A 26,759-nucleotide genomic window follows, 5' to 3' on the forward strand; every position below is an offset into this window, starting at 1 on the left:
TATATATATATATATATATATATATATATCACTTATACAATGTATATTAAAAAAACTCTTTTAATTTTACATAAATTTAAAACTATTTAATAAGTGAAAATAGATGAGTGAGATTAAGTTAATCTCAATTTTTATTTTTATTCATCCAACAGTCTTTTTGTGTAAAACTAAAATAATTTTACACTATAATAAGATCTTATCCTATATATACGAGTTAGGATTCACTTATACAATGCAAACTTTTTTAGTTTTACATAAATTTAAGATCATTGGATTAGTGAAAATAGATGTATGTGACTAATTTCTTATATTTTTTAGTGAACTACAATTAATTTCAATAGTCTATTTGACTAATGATTTCATTCGTAAAATGACATTTTTATCCTAAAATAAAATATTAAAAGATAAAATACTTTAAAATAACATTAAAATGAATATTTAATCAAATATTATTATATTTTATATATTTTAATTAATTAAAAAAAATTTAAATACATATAAGTAGATCAATATTGAAATAGAATATAAATGGTACAAAACAATCATTTATATAATTATATGTTATATTTACGTAGGAAAAAGAAAAGAGGACGAAAGAGACATATTTACCGCCGCGAAATCAGGCACGAATAGCTGGAAACGTCGGCTTTACTCGTTTTCTAGTTAGTTGCCGTTGATTGACGATGTCAAGGAATTTTTTTTAGTCTGTTCGTTGGACTATTTCTAATCCGACATATTAATTATTAAACCAAAATATATATTTTGGAATACAAAGTTTTTGATAATACGTTTTCTCATCAAAAATAGGCAGAATAATATTTTTACACTCGAATATTCTTAATTTAATTATTTCAATTATTAAATTTGTGTCATATTTTTAAACTCTATAATTTTTATTTATTTTTATTAAGTTAATCCAAATTTGATGGAATAATAATAACGTCGGGCCATTGTCGATCTCTAAGATTGATGAGAGAAGATTCACAGTCAAATAATCAGTTGCCACTATTCCACGTCAAAATCTCTTGGTCTCATAAGAGTTGCAATTCATCGAGAATAACCCAAAGCTCTGCATTAAGGCTTGAGCAAGAGCCGATCATACGTCTACAAACCAACATTAATTATTTTACTTTTTTCTGTTCTATCATCAATAAATTAATATTCATTATTAAAATATTGATATCAACTCTTTTTTTTATAACTTTCAATGTCTTTTAAATTTTTAATAATATGACAGAAAATGATAAAATAGTTTATGTAAACATTTTAATAACTATAAATTAGCGTCGTTGTTTTGTCACATTTGAGTTAATTTGACAAAAATAATAGCTTGAAGGTAAAAACGAATACAATGCAACTTTAAGTGTTAAAATAGACCAATTTATAAAGTTAAGGAGCAAAAAAGACATTTTACCTAAAAAAGAGTTTTTTTTTAAATAATCCGAGTGATTATAACATAATATGTGTTCAGAAATTTTCTTAACCTATTAATAATGCATACATATTTAGCGAATGCAGTTGTTTGAATTCGGGTTCTCAAAAGCTGGTAAAACCCTAGCTCTGCTTGTCCTAGTGTCCTCTCCATTTTTGTGTCGCTTGGCCATTTTTTTCATTTGTCTTGGTCAGTGGAAGGACTAGCTTTGGTGTTGATCGTCGATATTCGATATTCATTATTTTTTTGACTTTCTTATATTGCATCCTTGCTTTTCTTTTATTTTTTTAGTTTCTAATAATTGTCTTTATAATATGTTTTTCTCTATCTTTATGATATGTTTTCCTCTATCTTTATGATATGTTTTCCTCTGTATTTTGACACACTTTCGGTATTTTTAGCGTCCATTTGGTTGTTCTATTTGTTTAATTTTCTCAGGATTAGAATTGATGTCGCATTGATTGATAAATATGACATATGTTTATTATCTTGTTGATCTTCAATGTTTTGGACCATCAAATTGGATTTGGATATGTGATTTGTGTTTAGAGATAGTTTTCTCACGACGCTCGACTCTGATTTTGGTTATCCGTGATATTTCAGTAGTTTGATTTCTTGTTGTGGTTCGTTTTTCGATGCAGTCAGATATGTTTGCATTTATATTTTGTTCGAGTTTTTTGGATGAGCTTTTAACATTTTCTTTGTATGGTTCTTGCAAGATCTCAAGTGGCTAGTATCTTGTCTCTATGGTTATAATAAATGTCATAGTTATGTGTTTAATTTACTTTTATGGTTGTAAATTTTCATTGTAATTTTGCCACACCCCGATTTAGGGGTTAAATTATAAGTTTCTGAAATTTTTAAATAGATTTAGAAAGTGCGGGAAAATCAGGGACTCGATCCTGAATTTACCTATTTTTGCTGGACATGGAAAAATAAGGGTGAAATCCCTAAAACCCAAAATTCCCCGAATTTTTTTCTACCCCGATCAAAACCTCGTTTCCCTCCACAAACCCTCGTCGTCCGACCACCGTTCGACCAACTGCTACCCCGTTCGACTCGTCGTGTATCACCGTGAAACGCCTCCATGCGTCGTGTATCATCGTCGTAACCTTCTTTCGTCGCCATACATTTTTGCCTCGATTCTGGTGAATCTAGCGATCGCCTCACCGCTTGTGTAGTTAGCATCGTCGTCCTCGGGTGCTCGTGACCCAATCCGTGGGTCGAAGCATTGCCGCCGTTCGTCGGCGTCGGTGTGGGTAAGGGTTTCTGTTATTTGTTTTATTTTAATTCAGATGGATTGGGGCTGATGTTTGAGTTGTTTATTGCTTGATATGTTGTGAGGATGATCAGGAAAGAATCGGCCGCCTGAAACATCCCCTATCGTCGCCGCACGTGTCGGAAGTGCACGTGGGGCGCCTCCACCAGTCCAAGAAGTTTTTGGAACCGGTCCAGATAGACTGAACCGGTCTGAACAGGGTCTAGTTGACCCGACCGAGTCAACTCAGACTTAGTCAACACGTCAGAGTTAACCCGTTGACTATGGCAGTTGACTTTGAACGTTGACTTTGACCCAAAAGTTAACTTTTTTGGAAATGTCTTATTTTATGTTTTTCAATTTCATGAGTCCGAATTCGAAGTTCGTTTTGCCAAATTCGTGCTCGGTAATCCGTTTTTCAATGTTTTATCTTGAATTCAAATTGGTTTCTCAATTAAGTTCAGTTTCTGATGTAAATTTGTGCTATGTATATAAGGAATTATTGGACGTTGAATTCAAGTTTGAAGGTGATCAAATGGAGTTTAAATGGTCGATCTATATGGTATGAAAATCGAGGTAATATATTACTACCTGTTTCATACTTTATGGAACACGTTGGCATTGATTTCTGTATAGATGAGTATAATTGGTCACATGTATGTAGTGATCACTTCCTAAACTCGATCCGAATATTATAAAAAGTCGGTAATCGGATATGACTTATATGGCTCGCTTAAGAAAGTGGAAGATCAATCGGAAATAATAATAAAAGTTTGGTGATTCAATAATAAATGATTTGATTTTAAGGTTCGAGAATTTTGATACATTTTCTTGAATATTAAATACCTGGATTATTTGGATATGATATTATCGAAAAGAGCACCATGGGATAAAATTACGAAAATGCACTTGTAATGGAAAATGACCAAGACTTCCCCGGATGGTGAAAAATAACTCTAGAATAACATATCTGACTAATTATCAGAGAAACTGCATATGCTTGAATTTAAATGAATTGTTGAAATGTTCTCGAGCTTCGTAATAACTATAATAACCTCCAATTATCAAAGGAACAAAATACCATGAACGTTAAAGGAACTAGAATTCATTTAAGCCTAATTTATCCAAAGTATGACACTGACAAAATTGAGTGGAATGATGATGATACGCTTAAAGTGTAAAAAATACAATGGATGACTATAATAACGGAGACGACCTAAGAACTTATGTTTTGATCCACTTGAACTTTGGAATCATTGAATTAAATTATGGATCTATATTGGAATTATAAAATGCCCATAAAGTGTAAAATGGCCTAAAGTATCTCCAAGCCATGGAATAACGAAATACATTCAAGCTCTGAAATGATTAAATCAACCTAAAATACCATAATGATGTTATTATATGACAAAGTTGAACTGAACAGAAGTACCATATGTATCTGAAATTTGGAAACATCCGAATTACTCTGGAAAACTCAAAAGTGACTCGACGAATTTAACTACTAAATGACGTAAATACCTTCATGACCTAGAAATGAGTGATTGTTATTGGATAAATTCTGGAAACACCGAGAAAACCTAAGTATTGTATCGGCCCAAAAGGTTGGGGAGTACGAATCAAGTGTGTTAGTCATATTGGCGATTGTTGCATTTCATAAATTGAGTTAATACCATCGGAATAAGTAGAGTTCCTCAAGCTCCGTTCAACGATGATTCTGAAGATGATCAGTTCGAGTCGATCCGGTATCCTAATAAATTGACATGAATCTTGAATACTATGAATCATTGATTCATCCTTATTAGATTAAGTTACTAAGAATCCACTAAATATCGTAATGTCTAAAATGTCCTTGATGGCCTGGATAATGGAATCACTCTCAGTGAAATTGAATCTTGAATTATTATTATGTAAAGATTCCTGAACATATTCCTGATACACCTGAACCATAAAGGGGTCCTAAAGTATCAACTTTAAATGTCTTATAGATCCGTTAGTAATCAATCCTTTTCAATAGGACCTCGTTTCTGGAATCCGATAAAAAATTCATAAGTTTCATGTTTTCCATTCTTAATAACTATTAAATGCCTCTGAAAAATACTTGGATTCTCTAGTGTGTTTCCTATATACTTCATGATTGATTTATATGTTTTGAAATGTGTTTTACCGAAATTTATTGATGTACTGGCTTATGAACCATGGCTACAATATGATTTTGATTTTCACTAAAAAATATGCTTATTCCTGATTTACGAATCATGGAATTTACTAGTTTATGAACTATGGTTTCTGTTTTCACTTGTTATACTTGAATTGTTTTGTTGGGACTTTATCTGGTAGGTAGAAGGTTCAGCTCTGATCAAGCTGGTAAATCCTTACGGACCTAAGGTGACCCTTAGGTAGGCTCTGAGTCCCCTATAAACTTTCTTGGGTAGGCTCTCAGGCCCAAGGCATTCCCTTGGATTAATCATGAGACTATATATAGTGTACATGTGGAGGGCAATTATATAGTTTATTACAATGTCACATTTACGAGATTTTACTTGATCATGCTCCAGATATTATGGTTTACTTTTAAAATTGATTTCTATTGGGTTTTATATGGTTAGAATTCTGAAGTATGGAGGTTCAACCCTGATCCAGCAGGTAAATATTTACGCCCTAAAATAACCCTTGGGTAGGTTCCGAGGCCCCGAGATCTTTCTTGGGTAGGCCCTGTGGCCCCGAGTAACTTTTTTTGGGTAGGCTCTCGGGCCCCAAGGCATTCCCTTAGGGTGGCTCCCTCTGTCGTGTGCTCAGGGTAAACCCTTATGGATACAGTTCTGAGAACTGCATAACGGCGTTTGGTTGGAGGGTTCTACTATGGTTTTGAAAACATGTTTTAAACGGTTACTATTTTAAAAATATCTATATTTTTTCATTGGTTTTGGTTGGAACACACTAGACATCGTATTCCAATCTCTTGAAAGCATTGTTCTTTGAATGTTTTATATGAACTGAGATCTTCATGACTTTCACTCGATGAACTATCAGTGGAACCCCAGCTCATCCTAAAAACCTGTATATGTATGATTCAACAAGGAAATTTTATTGTTCTACATTTATCTGCATGTCATGTAGCATCAATTGGTAGTTTTGTATTACTGAGCTTCCCAAAGCTCATTATTTGAGTCACTATTTCAGGTTGAAAGAATCAAACTAGTGTAGCTTTCGACATCAGTAAAGGAGTTCCACCGGTGTTGCTTGCGGAGTACGATGCATGGGATTAGGGGGCATGTAGGTTGTATTTTATTTTATATACGAGTCTGAAATTTGTTTTATTTCTGAATATTAGAAAAATTTTCTTTTGCATTTAAAAATTGTTTTTATGATTTTACATGTTTTAACAAAAAAATTAATTTTTTTTCCTGAATTTTTTTACGGTGAGTATCTCTGGTGGCTCTAATGTGACACCCCGAATCAGATCGGGCCACCCGTATCGGTCTGAGGGTGTTTCAAATTTTATATATTTCTTTTTTAAATAAAAATAGTTACTTCTATTTATATCAATAAATAAATAAAATTAAATCGTTTAAAGAGAACAATAATCTATTTTACATAAAATAGAGTTTTTAAATTATATCTAAGATAAATATATATATCTTTTTTAAAGATATATATATATATATATATATATATTCATTTATTATAATATGATATTTTTTAAAAAATATTTTTTTTTGAAAACCTTTCAAAACTAAAATATAACGACAAATTAATTCATCAAAAACATAAGAACAATTCAATATCTAAAATAAGTGACAAAATTATGCAAAAAGGTCATGCCATAAATAATAATGGACAAATTGAGGTGATATATTCTCCATAACAAAAAAGTTGAAATATTGGTTGATTTATTTTAAATAAATAAAATATGAAAATGTATTTTTTCCTGGAAATAAATAAAACTAAAAAAAATACAGTTGTAAAACATGCAGAAATAAATTAATAAATAAAGCATGACATTTTAAACTTTTTTATATTATTTTAATCATACAGCTATGGTGGTGGACAAAATGAATGTAAGGCAACAATGATGGACTTTACAACCTAGCCAACAATAGTCAATCTTCTTGCAATCAAAAAAATAAAATGTTGAACCATTTTGTTCAAATAGATAAATTTTATTATTACTTTTAGTATAATTATTGACATTTGATTTTTTTCCGATTAATTTAGATTAAATATTGTGAAGATTTATTATAAGGGCTCTCCTAATCCAATCTTCTTCATTTACAATGTCATGAATAAACTTTCCAATTTTACTTAAGGGGTCTAGCATCACATCCTACTAAATCAATTAGTAGTTAGTGATAATTTTTATTGATATTTAATATAATATTAATAGTTACATTTAATGTAATTTTCTTCATTCACAATGTCATAATTCAAACTCCGTATCTCATTTTAGGGATTTAATCCCTCATCCGACCATATTGACTAGCAGTTATAGATAAATTTTATTATTATTTTATATTATTATCTAATATATAATTTATTGATCGACTAAGGGGTTGTTTGTTTATTTCAGAATGATTAAGCGCTGAATGATTCAAATGCTGAATAATTCAGAGGCTCTGTATGAATTATCTCTGAATGTGACATGATGTTTGATAATGACTCTGAACCATTCAGAATGTACTTCTGTGCTGAATCATTCAATACTGTTTTGCTGAATCAGTCAACACTATCATTCAGATGTGCGAAACAAATCATTCAGCGCTGAATGATTCCATTAAGAGGCAAACAAACAGCCCCTAATTTAATCTAATATTATAGAGATTTATTGTAAGTGACACTCTAAATCTAATTTTTCCATTCACAATTACATAATTTAAACTTTTTTGACATAACTGCTCGAACTCAAAATTTAAAAAAAAAACAATACTCTTCTTACCATTAAGACCATTTAATGATTCAAACTCAAATTCAATTTTTGAATATAAATTATTATTACATGTAATATTTTTTTATAAAACTAAATATTTAAGTAATTTAATTTAAAGTAAAACGTCATATCTAATAAAATGTTATGATAATTAAATGAATCATTTATTGATAAAATTGTTCAGATAGTTTAAGCAGAAAAACTACATAATGCACTTTATGAATTATTTTCTGAAATAGAATGATTTAAACGTACTAAGGGTTAGATAAGAGAAGCACACATCGTCTTTTGCATGTTCGGGGACAACAAAACGTCTTCCCCATTCTTATTGCATGACTGGTCTCCTTTGCTGTTTTGTCGTTGTCCGTCATAATAGCAAAGATGTTGTGCCATCGTCCTGTATTCATAAAAATGCTCTTATGCTCTTTGCGTATTTCCGGTGATATTGTTACAAAGATCCTATTTTAGAGAATAATGTTGCAGGTGCACTAGTTCAATTTTTTTACAGTGCATTATTTATCCGATTTTACCATCATTCACTCATGCCTACAAACTAATTGATAAATTGAAAAAAAAAAAAATATAAAGTCATTGGCTTAATGACAAATTTGAGATTTTATATTCTAATTTTGTGTAAATTATGTATGGGTTAATTTTATAATTATTTATGAATTTATTAATTTGAGAAGGAAAATTTATTTATTTACTACTATAGATTTGTATATTGTATATATTTTTATAGGAGTTGTCTTTTTAATTCAAAATATTCTATTAAAAATTATAAAATTTAAAAATTATGAATTTTATGTAAAAGATTTAATGTTATATCTTAAGATCTAATATTTATAAATTTTGAATTATACGAATCTGGATTTATAAAATTTGTTTTAAGAATTTAAATCTATGCACAATCTTAAATTATCTTGAGTATTACTATTTAAATATAAATTAAATATTATTATCCATTATATATTTAAATTCATAAAATATTTGAATGTAAAGTTTTAAATCATGTATCGAAATTCAAATTTCTTGAAAAATTAAGTATATTTTCTATTTTATAATCTAAATTCAAATATTGAAGTATATATAATACATAATCAAATAATTATATCCAAAAAATATTAATTCGTGTTAACTCTTCACTCCATAACGGACAATAATTTATTTTCCTGAAAATGAAATAATAATTCATATTATATATAAAAAATAAATAAAAGAGTGGCAGTGGTAGCTGTATAACAATTCACAATATTCCAAATCCAACTGTATCCTCTTCTTCTCTTACCTTTTTCTCTCCCCCGCGAATCTGTCTATTTCAGTGCTAAGTTGTTAATTCATTCAATACGAATCCAATTATAATAAAAAATAAATAAATCATCGTTCTCCTCTCTCTCCAAATGCAGCATCACCATCTCCCTATATTCGTCAATCCTTTTCATTAAACCAAAATTTTTTTTGACGCCTGGCTTTCAAAAATGGCCGCCGGAGTCGTCGCCGACGCTTCCGCCGCGTTTTTGCTCCGCCTTGTCCACGACATATTCGCCGTGAATGTGGCGGCCGGAGTGTTTAAAAAGGATTGCACGGATCTGGTCAGGAGGATAGCTCTCTTCACGCATTTGCTCGAGGAGATCAGGGATTTTGGACCGTCTGACTCTGATCATGATCACGCTTCCTCCTCTTCTGATTCTTCATGGTCGGATGATCTCGCCATTTCTCTGCAGGCTGCTAAGCTTCTTTTGTCTGCTGCTTCAGGCTACCAGTCCGTTAATTCCTCTGTAACGCCCTTATCTCCCTTCTTTCATTATTTTGAAGAACATGTGTACTAATGATGTCCGGCAATGGCAGATTGACAGTCGTTTTTTCACTCAAATACCTGAGCTATGTTTCATTTTGATTTTAGCTGATACAGTCAATTCTATTGCAAAATTGCCAGAATTAGTCAACTATTTTCTTATCGGAAAATTTTCCACATACTAATTACCGAGTCAATTTGTATTGACCGCCATAGATCATCTCCATCTCGATTTTCTTCTTAAAGTTTTTAAGATCATGTGTCTCTATCCATGTCTTGAATATAAGTAAGAGATAGATTATTTTAAGAAAAATAAGAGTTGGAATAACGTAATCTATCCCAAGTGATACGTTTTGCCTCGGTAAATGTAGCAATTCCAATTAATCTGCAATTACAGATCATGAAAATTGGAGAAGGATTCAAATTTTTACAGTTTTTTTGTTAGCAGATCGGTTTTTATTGTGGTTATATGCATTTTTTCTTAGTATGTTATGTTATAGGTACTACTTCGTCTCTGAAATTTTCTATATCTTAATTTAAAGGATGGGACTGCCAAAAGAATTTCTTTCCAATTTCAATGTGTTACTTGGAAGCTGGAGAAAAGTTTATCCAAAATTCCATTTGATCAGTTTCAAATCTCAGAGGAGGTTCAAGAACAGGTTTAGTTCCAACATTTATAATTTCTTCAATTTTTTATTTATTTTTCTCTATTGACTTGATTTTCTAAGATCAGCTGCTTTCCTGTTTCTTTTTCCAGATCTCATTGGTGAGAGCACAATTGAGAAGAGCAACAGAAAGATATGGGTCTTTGAATTCAAGTAAAGTTTCGAATGCCATTTCCCATCCACTGGAAAAAGGTCGTGATAGCAACAACCATGAAATTTCAGCAAAGATGGATACTGTTCCAGAAAATCGTGGTGCCTTAAGACATGCCGCAGTTGAGGAAACTAAAGTATTGGAAAGAGTGAATAGCTCTTCAACTCCTTCCGAGGCCTTCCTTTTGAACGAATCCGATTCCAAAGGGCAAGGGAATCTGGCCACTAAGGGTACCGACCAAACCAAGAAACCTGATACACTAGTAATTCCTGTTGATTATCTATGCCCGATATCTTTGGAACTAATGAGGGATCCGGTGATTGTAGCTACAGGGCAGGTATATTGTGCCACCACAGCTTCTGCTTGTAGTTTCTATGTTCATTTTCCATGATCAACCTTTGTCTTCCGAGTTGCCTTCTTATTCATTATCATTTTGATTTTACAGACATATGAGAGGTCTTACATTCAGAGATGGATAGATTGTGGCAACGTAACGTGTCCAAAAACTCAGCAGAAGCTCAAAAATTTAACTCTAACCCCTAACTATGTTCTGAGAAATCTGATAAGTCAATGGTGTACTAGGCATAACATTGAGCAGCAAAGTGGATTAGCAAACGGTAGGCTCAAAAAAAGCGATAGGTCTTTCCGTGATGTTAGTGGTGACATGGCAGCCATCCAGGCACTGGTCTCTAAGCTGTCAAGCCGGTGCTTAGAGGAGCGTAGAGCAGCTGTGGCTGAAATCCGATCACTGTCGAAAAGAAGCACTGACAACAGGATACTAATTGCAGATGCAGGAGTGGTACCAGTTCTGGTCAACCTCTTAACAGCAGATGATGTTTTATTACAAGAACATGCAGTAACTTCTATTCTTAACCTGTCCATATTTGAAAATAACAAGTCTCTTATAATGCTTGCCGGTGCAATTCCTTCCATTGTCCAAATTCTTCGAGCCGGAAGCATGGAAGCGAGAGAGAATGCGGCGGCCACCCTTTTTAGTTTGTCACTTGCAGATGAGAACAAAATAATAATTGGCACATCAGGGGCAATACCAGCTCTGGTGGATTTGTTACAACATGGAAGCACTCGAGGGAAGAAAGATGCTGCGACTGCTCTATTCAATCTATGCATTTATCAGGGCAACAAGGGCCGGGCCGTCAGAGCCGGAATTATAACAGCATTGTTGAAGATGCTCACGGATTCAAGAAACTGCATGGTTGATGAGGCTTTGACGATACTGTCGGTTCTTGCTAGCAACCATGATGCTAAGACAGCTATAGTAAAGGCTAGCACCATACCCGTCTTGATTGATCTTCTTCGAACAGGTTTACCCCGAAACAAAGAGAATGCAGCTGCCATTTTACTTTGTTTGTGCAAGAGAGATTCTGAGAATCTGGCCTGCTTAAGTAGGCTCGGTGCAGCGATACCGTTGACGGAGCTTACCAAGAGCGGGACCGAGAGGGCCAAGCGGAAGGCTACTTCGTTGTTGGAGCATCTTCGAAAATTACAGCAGCCGTGACCCTTTTGGTTGTTGCATCAGAGAGTTTGTTAATTGTTTTTCTATTGACTTTTAATTGTTTGACAAAACTGACATTCTATTCGTTTCAGACATGAGAATTGAGATAAGAGCATGAGGCACAAAGCCATTCTATTGCTCTTTCTGTGTATTCATTTCTTTTATTGATGAGTATGTAAAAAATTGATTTAATCTCAATAATTTTAACTTATGAATAATTTTTTTTAAGGATTTTGTCATTTTACGAGAAGCAATTTTTTTTAATAATGGAAAGTTTATTTCAATAATACTATATAAGAAAGAATAAATATATAAATAAATAATTCCAAAGAAAAATGATAGAAACAAGCAAATATTATTATAGCTGTCTAAAGGTAACTAATATCAACACTAACATAAAAATTACGGATAATCTATACGGATGATCCCTATATTTTTTTATCTTTCTGATTTTGATAATCGATTTAAAAAAGTAGTTTTGATAACTTATATTATCTATTCGTTCGATTTTGATTCCTCAATCGTTAATCTATTAACGAAAGTTTGAATTAACAATTAAAAAATAAAAAATAAATTTATATATCATCATACTTCTTATTGAAGTTAATATTTAATTTCAAATATTTACAATTTTTAATATAACATTTGAAAAATTCATATTCTATTATAAAATTATACATTCATTTCACTATTAAAATCCTTTTAATTAAAATAGTTTTCTAGAAGAAGTCTGTGCTGTGCACAATCTACGACGCCCCCATGTGCAATCTGAAATTGAATAATAGAGTGAATATTAGTATTATATTTTCGTGAAAAACGTATTTCAATATAGCAAGTAAAGTGACTTCCAAGTTGATGAGGCGACTGTCAATTTAGACCCTTTGGGTCATTCAATTCTATATACAGGCCAAAAGTTCATGTACGTCTACAACTTAGATTATTAATTCACTTATGTATTTCTAGAACTTCGATTATTACTTTCTTTCATGTAAAACAGGTCAAATCATTGACCATTCTTCTAAAAGTGTTACAAATGAAACATTTTTTAGAAATATCCTTAAATATCTAATTAAGTTTTTATTTTTTACGTATAAATTTTTTATTAAATTAAGTTATTTCATTGAATTTTAAAAACAAATATTTTTAAGCATTAAGACGATATGTAATTTTGCGTTTTAAAAGAAGTTTCATATTAGTAATTTTAAATCAAATTAAGTTAAAGAATACTTTTAAAATAATAAAGTGTGATTACAAGTTAATATTTATTGAGAATTTTTTTTAGTAATTGATAACGTTATACGAACCCTGAATATCTAGAAAAAATAATATCTTATTTTACTATCGATGTTGCTAATGAATTTTAAATTAAGATATATAAATTAAAGTATAAGGACAAAAATCGAATTAAATTAAATGTAATTTTTTTCAAGTTTTCAAAAATTATACTAATAACTAATTCAAATTAAATTTAATTGATTGATGTATTTAAATAAACAAATTCGTGATCATTTGACCCTTCCTAGTTAATTCCCCACAAGTTACGGGAATGTACTCTGAATTGTCTTAAACGATTCTCTGGTTGGCTAACGTGTACTTAAATTTATTTATAAACCCTTATACTTAAATAGTGTAATAAATTCTTAATTGGAAGTTGTCGTAACCGGTTTTCGTCCGGACACGAAATATTTATTACTTGGCGGAATAAATGATGTGAATAAATGGTTTTAAAAATAATTTGTGAGTCGCCATCGACCTTTTGGGTCAGGTAGGTCGAATACCTAAAAATTATCTTTTAACAGAGTTTTTAAGAAAAAATCAGTTAAAAGATGAGTTGATCTGCGTTTATAATCAAAAATTCTTTCTTTTTAATAATAAAAAGGGATTCGTGGTCGGTTACGTTTAGGGAAGGATTAGCACCCCTACAACGCCCAAAATTGGTACTTTTTAATTATAAATTGTCTCTATTATTAGAAATTTAAAAATTCAAAATATATTTAATTTATAATCTTATTATTTCAAAATTATATAAAATATATTTATTTATTTAAAAATATCAGAAAAGGACTTCTAGGTGCCTTAAGACAGCTCTTTTCTTTGATATTAATAAAATTAAATTTAAATAAAATTAAATAATAATTTTTAATAATATTTAATTTTAAAATACCAGAATAGGACATCCAGTTGTATTAAGACTGCCCTTTTCTTTGATATTGAAAAATATTAAAATAATTTATTGAAAAAAATATAAATTATTATTTATTATATATATTTATGACTATATAATAATAATAAAAATATTTAAATAAAACAATAAAAATACAATTAGAACGATATATTTAAAAGCAGTAAAATAAATGAAAACATTTAAAATTAGTGACTAAATTATAGTAAAATTAAAATTAAAAGCCTAATTCATAATTAATCAAAATTATAGGGATTAAACATGCTATTTTCTTATTTTATTAATTTAGTGACTAAAATAAAACTATATAAAATTCGGATATTAGATTAAAATAAATTAAAACATACTATTCAGATTAAAATATTAATTATTAAAATTATAGGACTAAATCTATTATTTACCCTATATATATTATTTTAATATAAAGGACTAAAACAAATAAAAATGAAATTAAAGAACCGAATTAAAAGGATTATAAACTCGATTTAGTGACTAAAATGTAAAAGTTACAAGTTATAATGGCTGCGGACGGGATTTAACAATTTAAATTTGCACAAATAGTCCTTCCCGAAACGACGTCGTTCGGGAAGGCCTATTTAAGGTCCAAAACGGCTGGCCCGAAGGGCCAGCCTTCATTTCTCTATTTCTCCTCTCTCTCTCTTCTTTGAGAGAGCAATTTCTCTCTCGCTTCTCTCTAAAACAGAGAGAAGCCAGACGGCCGGCAGCCGTCCGCCGGTGTTCTTCCGCCGCCAGCCATCGCCGCCGGCCACCGCCTTCGGTGGCCGGAAATTTTTTTTTTATACTAAAACATAGATCGGACCGTCCTAATGACGGTTCCGATGGCTTTTTCTTTTAAACGGCTCCCGATCGGAGCAAATCTAAGAAATATACCTTCGGTTTTTCAAAGGTTTTGGTGAGGTCCGGTGGTCGTGGCTTCCTCGGTAAGCTTCTCTTCTCTTCTTTTTTTTTTTCTTTTCTGTTTCTTTGCTGCGTTGTTGTTGACTGAGATCGTTGGTAGTTTTTTTAGTATCTTGTTTCTCTGTTTCTCTCTCGGTCTCCGTTCTTTCTTTGCAGGTTGGGTGATGGCTTTATAGCCATCACCGGTGCTCGTCTCAAACCGGTCCGAAAGGGGTTCTTCGGTGAGTCACCGGACTTCCAGTGGTGACTCACCATTTGGGAAAGACGTGTGCGGCTGGAGTGGTGGCGAGACTGAAGCAGCGCCGCGTGGTCTTCTGGAATCTACGGCGGCGCTGGGACGTGTCCCTAGGGTTTTGATACCCTAGGGTTTCCTCTGGCAAACTGTGGACCGTTGGATCAAACCAGATCCAACGGCTGAAACTGAGCGGCGGCAGCTGGATGATACAAACCCTAAATTAGGTTTAGGATTTACTGTAGGATTTTGGATCCGGACCACTGTTTGTAATTGAGCCTCCATTTTGGGCTTGTAATATTAAATAATATATATTAATAATAATAATAATAATTATAATTATAATAATAATAATTATAATAATAATAATAATATAAATAACATTAAAATAAAAAAAATGAATATCTTCAGAAGTCATATTGTAGGTATTTTTTAGACGTAAACTATATCAACCTTTTAATGATTACTTTTTATATTTTATTAAAAAATAATAATAAACTAAACAATATTATAGATTCGAGTTTTTAAAATAAAAAATAATAGTAAAATAGTTTTTAAAAAATATTTAATTCTCTGCTCTCTTTTGTTGACCAGTTATCCCTGAACTCTTTTAAACCCGACCAGACCAGTTCTGCACTTTTAACTCTTTTTTCAAATCCAAAATATTGATAAAAATGGGGAATTCACTAGCAGGGAAAAGCACGACCAAGATGATGAAAATAAACGGCGAAACATTCAAGCTGAAAACTCCGGTGAAAGCTGAGGATGTTATAAAACATCATCCGGGACATGTCATGTTAGAGTCCGAAGCCGTTAAGCATTTCGGCACTAGTGCGAAGCCATTGGAGCCGCATCAAAAGCTGGAGCCCAAGCGGATTTATTTCCTCGTCGCGTTGCCCGAAGCTCCGACCGAGAGAGTCCCGAGAAGGGTTCGGTCGGGTACTGTGAACATGAGCGCGAAAGACAGGCTCGAGAGCCTGATGTTGTCGAGGAGGTCTGTGTCGGATCTGACGATGATGAAAGGAGAGAGCGTGGTGGCCGAGGAGGGCGGTGGAAGTGGGGCGACGGCGATGAAGGTTAAATTGAGAGTGCCTAGGGCTGAAGTGGAGAGGTTGATGAAAGAGAGCGACAATGAAGGTCAAGTGGCTGAGAAAATCATGCAGCTTTGCATGGTTAATGCTGGAAGGAACAGCCCACGTGAAGGTGGGCTTTGGACACGTAGCCATGGGAGCACTGGAGAAGGTTTCAAGGCACGTGAGGTTAGATCCCTGTTATCAAGGCATCTTATTTATTCATCATTCAAATATTCTTTAAATATAATTATTATATCTCAATTCCATAATTATTTTAAATATCTTTTTATAGTATACTATATTTTTCAAAATTCAATAAATTTTGTTACAATAAAGTAGATAAATGGTCTTATAATTATAGAATATTGTTTTGTTGAGTCCTCGATTATAGGACGTTACTTTGTTAAGTTTATCGACTATTAAAAGTTACAAAATAATCAATTAATTATTTATTATTTTTCAAATTTATCATATTCTGTTAAAAAATTAATGATCGCCTAAGTTAGATATTAACATATTGATCTAAGATAGGATAGTTGTTTAAGATTATAAAATCAAAACTTATATATATATATATTCACAATCAGTTTATAAAAACAATTTAAAAATATGAAAAAGACTAAAAGTAGCTTCCAATTGTTAAGTTATTTTTAGTTTTACTAAATTTTAAAGTAGCCACTATAAATCATTTAATTTCCTTCTACTTCCTCCAAGAATAGTCTTGTTATACATAAGAAAATCTTTCAATAGACACTATATTTAGGTTCAATTCTCATACAAACCCAACCCCTCAACTTATATCTTATAAATATAACGAGGAGTATATAACTTTTACGTTTGGATATTTTTCAAAATTCTCATATTCTTATGTCCACGTGTCGTAATCGTATTACGGGTTCGTGCTTCCAATTTTTTACATTTTATTTCACAACTTGAACATAAGAAACCTAAAAAATAAAACTTTTTTTTTAATAAAACAAAGATGGACTTTTCCATTCTCTTTACTAGAAGGAAGAAAGTTAATTTGACTAAACTACATGGATTTGTTGACCACCACTTTGAACTTTTCTACACATGCATATGCATATAATTATCTTTTATTTAAATAAAAAAGGGTTTAAGTATATAATAATTTTGGATGTTTGATGATGCAGAAACGGGTGAGTTTCGTGGCAATGAATGGAGGAGGGACCCCACTAGCAGCGCCTTCCTAAGAGAAATTTAAAATTTAAAATGAAAATAACAGAGAGAATTCCAGATATCCAGTCTTAGCTCTCACCCTATATTATAATGGATAGTGGTGGGTTGTTTTTTGTGTACAGAACAGCAGATGTAAGGGGGGGGGGGGGTTGAGAAAGCCCAGGGATTGTAAACTTTGAGGGGCATGGTTATACGTGTTTGTCCCTCGATGATGATGCATCTCATTAACAAAATGCTGGTTTTAGGGTTTCTTTCTTTTGGGCTTTGTTGGTGCAACGAGCGTGAATGATAAGGTGCATTAACGTCCTCTTTGGTAATGATGGAAATGGTGCCGGATTAGTATTTCTTATCACCGTCTCTTTATTGTTGACATGTTCTATCCCGTCTTTTCTTCGGTCTTATTTTATCGTAAATGTTAGTAAGATTTAGATATTATTATATAAAATACAATTTACATCAATTATTAACTTCGTTACAAATAAATTATTATTTAATCATGTAATTAAAAATTATTATAAATAAACTATTAAGCTGCTAAAAATGAAATGAAAATTTTATATATTTTGATAAATTAATATTAATTCTTAAAATTTATATATTATATCAATTTTTTCCTAATTCAAAATGATTTAATAAATTTAATTATTCATATTTAAAATTTTCATTAATATAGTTATTTTTCTTAATGCAATTAAAACAAACAAGTTCATCAAATCAAAGGAATAGTTAAATAATTACATGGCACTATAAAACAAGCTACTGATAAAAATCTGCTAAAAATGAGTACTGGTTAATTATATGATTGGATTAGTTCATTTTTCAGCCTTACAAAATACATTTGTAAGAAAACTTACGGAAGGGATTAGTCGTAAATTATCCTCTAATTGTATGACGAAAAACAAATTCCAAAAAAAAAAAAAAAATCTTACCTATTTCCCTACCGGATGTCTTACACATAACAATAAACACGTCCCATTAATAAATTCATCATATCAAATATTATAAATAATTCAAGTAATATTAGAATAACAAATAATTTGAAAGAAGAATTAGGAGAAAACTTGAGCACATACACAAGAGAAAAGATATAAAGTATATACATTACACAAGAGCCCTGGATTCTTCCCTTTCTTTAGAGGTCACTAAAAGGAGTCCTCAAAAGGAAAACCATGTTCACCCTCCCTCTTCACAGTGTACATTTGTTTAGTTACAGGCCAATTCCAACCACAATGCAAAACAATTTGCCCAACGGAAAAACACGAAGATCCAATGGTACCCGACCGGAGAGGGAGAGAGCTCACTTCTCATGTTGCCAGGCATTACAATTTCTCATGCCCTTGTTAATGAACCAATGATTAAACCATGTCATGAACTCCATTGATCAGGAATGGTGAGAAAATAAGTAGTCATCGCCTTTCGGAATCTTTTCTTGTATTGTTTCGGCGAAACGATCGTTGGGGATGCATTCTTCGGGCCACCTAGTATCCCGGATGCCTTGACCCATGTCTCCAAGTGCTTGTCCCACGTATATTGTCGCATGAAATCAATAATTCCCAAAACCAGCTCTTTGCGCTCCTCGTCCACCCCAACAAGTAACGAATAGTCCATGACATCAACCGACTGAAATTCACAGATCATTAGATGATAATATTCTGAAGAATTTAAATACGGACTGATAAGAATTTGAAAGACGAGAAACCATATTTTTATAGTTACAATGGTAGAAGCAACTTACTGCCAGAAAAGATGTATCATTCCAAATAGCTCTCTCGAGATTTCTCTTCGCCTTGCTTCCGAGAAAAATGGGCTCTGTTCGCAGCGTTTCCAACAGATTCATATCTAGCAGTACTTTGTTTTCCCCTGTTGTATCCGGGTTATATCGTGATCTGATAGAACCCTTGAGATCATAAACCGTTGAGATACTTCTTCTGAAAAACAGGTTCTCCATCACCATAACATCCATTTTTGTTTCTTTGCCACCTTTCAGGTGTTTTACGGATACCTATCATCAAGCCAACCATAAAGAATTACAACTCGACTGGACGCACGAAAACAAATGGTTTTAAAAAGGTAAAACACGAGCACAAACCTGATAAATGCCAAGAACTTTTGCTAGGCAAGTAGGGCTTCCAGAAGTGAGAGACTCTGTCAAATACCTGAAGTATTCCGGAGCAAATTCATTAAACGATTCTAACTCCGTCTTTTGGACTTGTTTTATAATGAATCTCTCATCCAATGTTTTGGCAAAAAACACACTGGTCTTTCCCCCTTGTGCACTCCATTTTTTAGAGCGGCTCAAAGAACGCAGAAAATCCACTTCACTAGGGCAACATTTTCTCCTAAGAGAATCAAATTGTTTTGCAAAATAACAAGTCACCGAGAACTTCACTTTGCCGCCAGCAGCAGAAGAATCATCTCCAAAAGAAACCATTAAATGTCGAGACCTTTCCGTATCAGTATATGCAGTACTCACAGATGATGAAGCATCTTCGGAGCCAAAATTTCCATAACGAATATAGTCCAGATCGAGAGAACCAAATGACTGCCAGGGTGAAAAGCTGGAAGCAGAAGAATCTTCTTTGCTCTTGTCACTAAAACTCCAGGCTCCTCCAATTTCATTGGACTTATCGGTAACCCACTCATCATATTCTTTGGAACAGAGAGCATATGATATTATACTTGCAGGATCATTGTCATAAACAGCGATAACAATATCACCGTGACCCTTCTGCGAAAGAAGTAGCCGAGCCCCTTCAACCACATGAGATGCAGAGGTGATTAAAGTGGGAGCGGAACTGAGTAACAAATTCATCTTTTGTGCCTCCAGAGGCAATGTATGAGAGTAAGTCCTTGTTACATTAGAAACCGGATCTCTAATCATACTTGTGTAATCTCCAGAAGCATGGAAAGATCTAAGCATCGATAATTGTGTTGAAGATGGGTGCAATCCTTTCTGAATTCTTTCCTGGAATCTCATTGCAGAATCAAAAGAACAAAGTCTCCTAGGAGATGCTACCCTACTCAAATGAAGATTATTGATTTTACTTGTGCGCCTGATCAAAGAAGGTTGGAGCTCATCTTCTTGAAATGCTTCTGGAGGCTGAAGTACATCAGTACCTGTCCAAGCAGAATCTATTTGTGCAGATAACGCAGATGCAGGAGATGAGAGGCTTCCATCTAATTGTGTATCCTCCTCTATCTTCTGATTATACACTGCCAAGTCAGATTCTTTTGGCACAACAGATTCCAAGTTCGACAGAATAGGGTTCTTCCCCAACTGTATGGAATTCGTAGGAGACTCCTGTGAATCTGGGGATCTGTAAGCATTTTGTTCATTAGCACCAAGTTTCCCATCATTTGAATGATCCACTTCAGCTATGACAGCAGAACCTTTCTTAATAAGAGAGTCCAATGAATGAAGTTGCCGATCCCAAACATATAAACTGATTAGAAGTGAACGCCTTAGTCGATTCAACTCTAGGATGTCCAAGGCTGCTACACCCAGTTGTGAAGTCTCCATAACAACTGGTTGCAGCAAACCCTATAATAAACCCCCGCAAAAAAAACAAAAAAAAAGATCAACAATATTAAAATTATCAAATACATATTACCAAACAATATTCGAGGTCATATCAGTTAACTAATATTCAGTGTTCTTACATTGTAATTATTTATCTCCTTCCACATCTGTTCTCTCAATTCCATGATGTGATTCTGTAAATCGCTTGCATTTGATGATAGACAGCCAGCAGAATTGATCTTCTGTTCAATGCTGTCGAGTAAATCAGATACCTCCTCATACAACATTTCCATTTTGACCATCAACTACAAGGGACAGAATGGTCAATAATTTTGTAATAAAATGATTCTAACCGTATAAGAACCGGAGGGAAAATAGATGATAAACCTCGGCTGCCTCTTTTCTAATCCACTCCTGCTGAATGTTTCCACTAAATTCAAGTGTTGATGGGGGCACATGCACCGATAGAATATCTATTGGAGAATAGCGGAAGAAGGCAACCATGTTGCCAAACCTGTCAAATGATACTCATAACTACCAAAATCATCCTTCAAATGTCAAAAATGATTAAAGGTTTAACCGTTTAAGCATTTACCCATAGAAACGAAGGCAGTCCCTCTGCAATGAATGACCACATGTGGCAACACGATTAGCGGTCGCATGGTTTGAAAAGCTAAGCTCCAAAAACTTTCCAAAAGAAAGTCCCCAGGCAGCATCAGACATGACTACTCTACGAGTTGCTGGAGGAATCCCATTTATATGAACACACTTTAGGCACCGGTGCCACATCCATATCTTCCCATCCAGTTCACCAGGCAGCTTAAGAGAGGAAAGGCGTCTTACATTGATCATCAAATTTCCAAGCTGGTGGGTATAACAAATGACATGGGCTTCAGTTGGCTCATTACATGACCGGCAACATGATGCCTGCAACGAAAACCATTAAATTAAATAACTGATACATAGAAGAACCAGTTATTTCAGCTGAAGACAGCCAAAATCTGGAATGAATTACTTGATCAAACAGGTCATCACGAAGATATCTTCCCAGCGGTTTATCAAAAGAACCATAAAACTTTATTCGCAGGGGCCGAGCACGTTCACAAACTGTTCCTTTCAGTACGGATCGGCTTGAAAACGAAACCAATATACTCTGGTGAGTGTCAGAAGCTGAAAAGTATTCACTGGAAGTTTCATCATCATCAATCTTTTCAGATTTTACCAATTCTTGAATCTCACCAAGACGACCCTCCTCTTCAGCCATGGTTTCTTGCAATTCAGATTGTGAAAAATCTCTATTATCACAAGGTAACATAGTGAACAGCATTGAATCCTGGAATTGTTGCGAATACATGTTCAAACCTGCACTAGGGAATATATCATCATTGTATGAATCGAGAACAGAACCACCAGATGAAGGGAAAAAATGACTTTGATCACACTGCTCAGACAAAGATTCCATTCCTCCATGTGCTGGATTGAGACTCAGAGATATATCATTCTGTGGAGAAGCATCGATAATTGCATCAAAAGTGGATGAAGAATAGGAATTAGGAGCAACTGAAACACTACTGTCAGCCTCCATTTTCTTTGAAACAGAAACTGAAGGTTTTACTTTCATCTTAGGCAGAGTAGCGCCTTCATCAGCAAGAAAGGAAGTCTCAAGGGATAGGTGATAGGCAGCAAAAAGAGCATACTGGACAACATGTTTAACCTTCTTTAGTTCTTCACGAGATCTGCCCCTCAGCAGGACCTATAAAGAGAAATTGGGCATGAAGATCAGTCAATACATTCTTATACGATAGTTTGATGTGTTAATTTCATCGTACAAGCAAAAGTCTACAACTCTACTTGCCCTATGCTATTTTACCATTCACATGAGCAACCCAATTACTACCCTCAACAGCCTAAAATGATCTGAGCAAAAACATTGATCTGAGCAAACCAATTACATAAGATCTTTTTACACATTTCTCCTTCCACAATCTCAGCACTGAATATATAAATAGAACAGGTATCGTGTAATGTGGTACAACAACAAAAAAAACATATATAATTAAACCACTCAATTCCTGATAGTATCACAATGACATGTGCACACACAAATGGAGGGAAGGGCATAAAGCCAATTCTTAGAAAGAAGAAAAAAGTAAGATGAAGCATAGGACCATGGTATTGTTGCCCTAGAAAGGGAACAGAATCTAAAACAAAGAAGTTTAGAAAGACAACAACAAGAAGTGTTTGTGACACATGGTGAAGAAAAAGAAAAACAAATCGAAACAAAGGACATGCAGTAGAGTTTTACGACTGGATGGAACTAAAGCATCAAAATGCTCATAACTTAAACATGTGACACCCCGTGTACCTATCAGGTTTACAAAAGAAGAGGGAAGCTTGGTTCAAAATCCACAATTCAGATGATACAACAAACAAATTACATGCACCAATAAGTTACTGGTACTGCGGGAATTGCCTCTTTGAGTTCAAGTTTTGTTGGCAAGGGGTCCAGGGTTCAGTCCCTGTTTGTAATCCCTTCCCCCTCCCCCTTTATTATAATGTAAGCATCGACTGTAGCATAAGAATAAAATATGAAAATTACCGTGCAACACAAACGTCTTGGACAACCTTCAAAGAACATCAGTGTTTTTGATGGTTTCTTGTTGAACTGATTGGCCATCTCATGTTCTTCGGATACTTTTTCCAACCGGAACAGTTCACAGTGCCCCAATTGTGTAGTAGATAAATTATCGGTAGATGGACAAACAAGAGCTCCAGTGCACCTTGCTATACGCTCCAATAATGGACTTTTCACATTGAGCACTAATGAAATATCCTTTGCAAGTAGATACTCTTGGGCATATGAAGACGCACTCTTTTCTACCAGCAAAACATTGGGGCGAAGAGACTCAATTTTTTTAATGATCATCTTGAGATGATCATTTTCCTATTCAAAGGAATAATATTTAGAACACACATAAATGCAATTGCTTTAATGACATAAAAATCTTCTATTGACCCGCATAAAGGGGATAAGACTTTTGAACAAACCTGTTGAAGCAATGTGCTAAAAGATGCCAGCTGATTTGGAACTTTTAGAAATTCAAGGGCACCTCCTAAAAGAAGTAACCTTGGCTTTTTGTATTGTGAGGTCATTCTTTTGTGCTTTACATTTTTTGTACAGACTACTCCCTTGACAAGGGTGCTGCAAGAATGATGGAGTTCACAAGTTAAGAACCCATAAAATGAGAAACAAAATGGTTAAAAACAATAGAACATTTGAACTATAGAACAACAGAATAAAATAAAGGCAGACCCCACCTCTCACTGGGATTTCCTGATGCAATACACTTGACCTTCACATAATCCCCAGGATCCATGCTGCCTCCTCTGCTAGTATCTGGTTTCACAAAATTCGCAGCTTGCCATGCTATTGCTGTCACAATGTCAAGCCATCCCCCAGCATTGTCCTCAACTTTGATACCCTCACCCAGTAATAGTTGTGACACAAGAGCCCTAAAATGCCCCTGGATTACAGCTCTAATAGGTTCTTTGTTTCCCTCTTGTTTCTCCTTTGCTGGGAACATATTTGAAAGGCTACTACTTGATAAGAATATCGCACCAGAATCCCCAACATCATCATCTTCATCATCATATGAAAAGAAGTTGTTCTCTGCCTCATCATTCTCATCCTCAGCAGGTGGGGGATACCATATTAGGCCATTGTTTTCGAAATCTAATGGCTTTTGAATAATAGACGAATCATCAGAGTAATCATCGGTATTCTCTGGTTTCTCAATAGCTGTCTCTGGTAGCTTTCTTAAAACAGCCATGTTTTCTTGACCAAAGGGTCCAACATATTGAGCCATTGGGCTCCCTTCTTGCCTCTGCTGTACAAAATGCCCATCTCTATGAGGAATAAAACTGTTCCTAGAGGGGCTATCTGAAGGACTTGATCCCACAGATTTACAACTATAAAACTCATTTCTAGCACTGATACTACTAGAATCTATGTCCGAAACATCCTGACCATATTCAGTGGAAGGGCTAAGAAACTGCTTGCATGAATCATCAGCATCACTCCTACACCAATAAAATACACAGATAAAAATCAACTATATACACATATAACAAATTCATTACCGATTAAGAAAACTACCAACTTTAGGAGGTTTATGTTCTATATGCACGAGAAATAATGTTTCAGCATAATTCTGCTAAGTAAGTGAGTGTACCTGCTGGCAGATTGCTGAGTAGATACAGAAGGGGGATGGGTACTAAATAAGGTTATGCTCTTGCCAGTTACCGCTGGCAGAGGAAACCCACACTCACGAGCTTCAAGATATTGAGCAAGATGATCACTTCTAATGGATTCATTGTTCATAGAACAAGGGGATAGTAATTCCGGGCTCTCCCGGGGAAACTCAGAAGGGTGCATTTTCTCAGAAAACTTCCTTCCTTCACTTTCGAGCCTCGAGTTAACCCCATCACAGCACAACTTGCAAGATTTAACACTTATCGTCCTTGCAAAATCATCACCTTTTACATTATCTGATTGATTGGCATCATCAACAGCATGGGATTCATATCTTTCAACACATTTAGAACACAACAAACAACCACAACTTTGGCAAGGGTATCTATGAGAGAATTCATCAGCAAACTTCACATGACATTCGGAACAACACATTTTCTGCCAAGCACCGTTTTTTAGCATCCCAAATTCTTCACCGGCAAAACCAGAAAGATCTCTTGTTTCAAACGAAATCCAATACCTAGCTCCTTTTTGTATTAGATCTAATGGTGAACTATCAGGGACTCCCATAAGAATCCCAAACCCCCACAGTAATTCCTATCAACCTCTTCCCTCCTTTTTGTTTCTCTTCTTCTAAATCAGTATCAAAACATATACGAAACCCCACAAAAAAATGGTGAGTTTTAATTGATTTTTTTGTTAACTGTTTTCTGATGAGCTAAAAATTGATTTATTTTGACTCTCTTTTTCACTTTATTTTCTCAAAGATGTCAATTAAAAGTAAAACTGAATAAGAAAAAATTAAAAGCCCTCCCCGGAATCACAAAATATTTCTCCAATGAAGAAACTTAATCAATCTTACCACAAATTTTATACAACAGTATCAATAACAAGCACAACAAATTCCGCAACACAGAATTCAACAACATAAACCCAATAATTGAAAAAACACGCAGAAACTTTGACCCGATTGGTCCGAAATGAAAAATAACAGAAAACCCAGAAACAGCTAAAAATATTGAAAGCCTAACCAATCCCGGATTTATGCATCCATAGATCAACTCAAACACCATGGGTTTTAGTTTTTCAGAACGAATATAAAGAGACCCTGAAGTTGAAGGACTAGAAGAACAACTTCAGCAGTAAACTAAGGTAAGCAAAGCAAATTAAAGGAGAAGATTTGAAAGTAACAGAGAAGAGGAGGAAGAAGAAGAAGATTATATAGGAAACAAAATGAGGATCAAAAGAATAAAAAGGAGTGCAGAGAAGGCTCCTTTTCTACCGGAATCAGCACGCATTTCCATCGTCTCTTTTTTACTCTCCTCTCTCAACAACGACACTCTTCCTTTCCCTTTTCTGAAAATTATTATTATTTCCATTTCCTTCCCTTTTGTTAATTTACTATTATTATTATTTTATAACTTTCCGTCTCTACTTTCCTTCCCTCTCATTTGCTTTCTCTTTCCTCCCCATCTGTCAATACTATAATCTATCTCTTTCTTTCTTTCTTTTATTGTAACTACCCAAATATTTAGAGAATAGTATTTAATTGAAATTTGAGGTTAATTGTAAAATTTGGCAAAAATTTAAGGATTAAATTGAAAAATTTTAAAATTTGGATCTTATTTTAGAGTTAAAAAA

At 33.7% G+C, this 26,759-nt stretch overlaps 3 protein-coding genes across 4 annotated transcripts; 2 read left to right on the top strand and 1 right to left on the bottom strand.

Annotated features, from left to right (window-relative positions):
* Positions 1-3: 3 nt before the first annotated feature.
* Positions 4-26,442, bottom strand: LOC120134611 (putative 1-phosphatidylinositol-3-phosphate 5-kinase FAB1C). Of its 2 annotated transcripts, XM_039151053.1 has the most exons (13): positions 25,245-26,441; positions 25,099-25,160; positions 24,185-24,946; positions 23,915-24,068; positions 23,466-23,810; positions 21,882-22,619; positions 21,462-21,793; positions 21,254-21,380; positions 21,007-21,171; positions 19,436-20,887; positions 19,082-19,348; positions 18,447-18,966; positions 4-31 (listed from the first exon to the last, which is right to left on the bottom strand). In XM_039151053.1, the coding sequence occupies exons 1-12, from the start codon at positions 25,686-25,688 to the stop codon at positions 18,712-18,714; spliced, it is 5,103 nt and encodes a 1,700-aa protein (XP_039006984.1). In that variant the 5' UTR covers positions 25,689-26,441; the 3' UTR covers positions 4-31; positions 18,447-18,711. The 2 variants fall into 2 exon arrangements, with proteins under 2 accessions (XP_039006984.1, XP_039006983.1); XM_039151052.1 differs by having other exon boundaries at positions 25,099-26,442.
* On the top strand, positions 9,014-11,928 carry LOC120134612 (U-box domain-containing protein 11-like). Its single transcript, XM_039151055.1, has 4 exons — positions 9,014-9,395; positions 9,955-10,071; positions 10,170-10,565; positions 10,674-11,928. The coding sequence occupies exons 1-4, from the start codon at positions 9,096-9,098 to the stop codon at positions 11,742-11,744; spliced, it is 1,884 nt and encodes a 627-aa protein (XP_039006986.1). The 5' UTR covers positions 9,014-9,095; the 3' UTR covers positions 11,745-11,928.
* LOC120134613 (uncharacterized protein At1g66480-like) lies at positions 15,713-17,380 on the top strand. The gene is made up of 2 exons (XM_039151056.1): positions 15,713-16,332; positions 17,301-17,380. Exons 1-2 carry the CDS (start codon positions 15,748-15,750, stop codon positions 17,358-17,360), a joined length of 645 nt encoding a protein of 214 aa, XP_039006987.1. The 5' UTR covers positions 15,713-15,747; the 3' UTR covers positions 17,361-17,380.
* Positions 26,443-26,759: the final 317 nt, after the last annotated feature.

Source organism: Hibiscus syriacus, unplaced genomic scaffold (assembly GCF_006381635.1).
Source record: "Hibiscus syriacus cultivar Baekdansim isolate YM2019G1 unplaced genomic scaffold, ASM638163v2 tig00110597_pilon, whole genome shotgun sequence".
NCBI lineage: Eukaryota > Viridiplantae > Streptophyta > Magnoliopsida > Malvales > Malvaceae > Hibiscus > Hibiscus syriacus.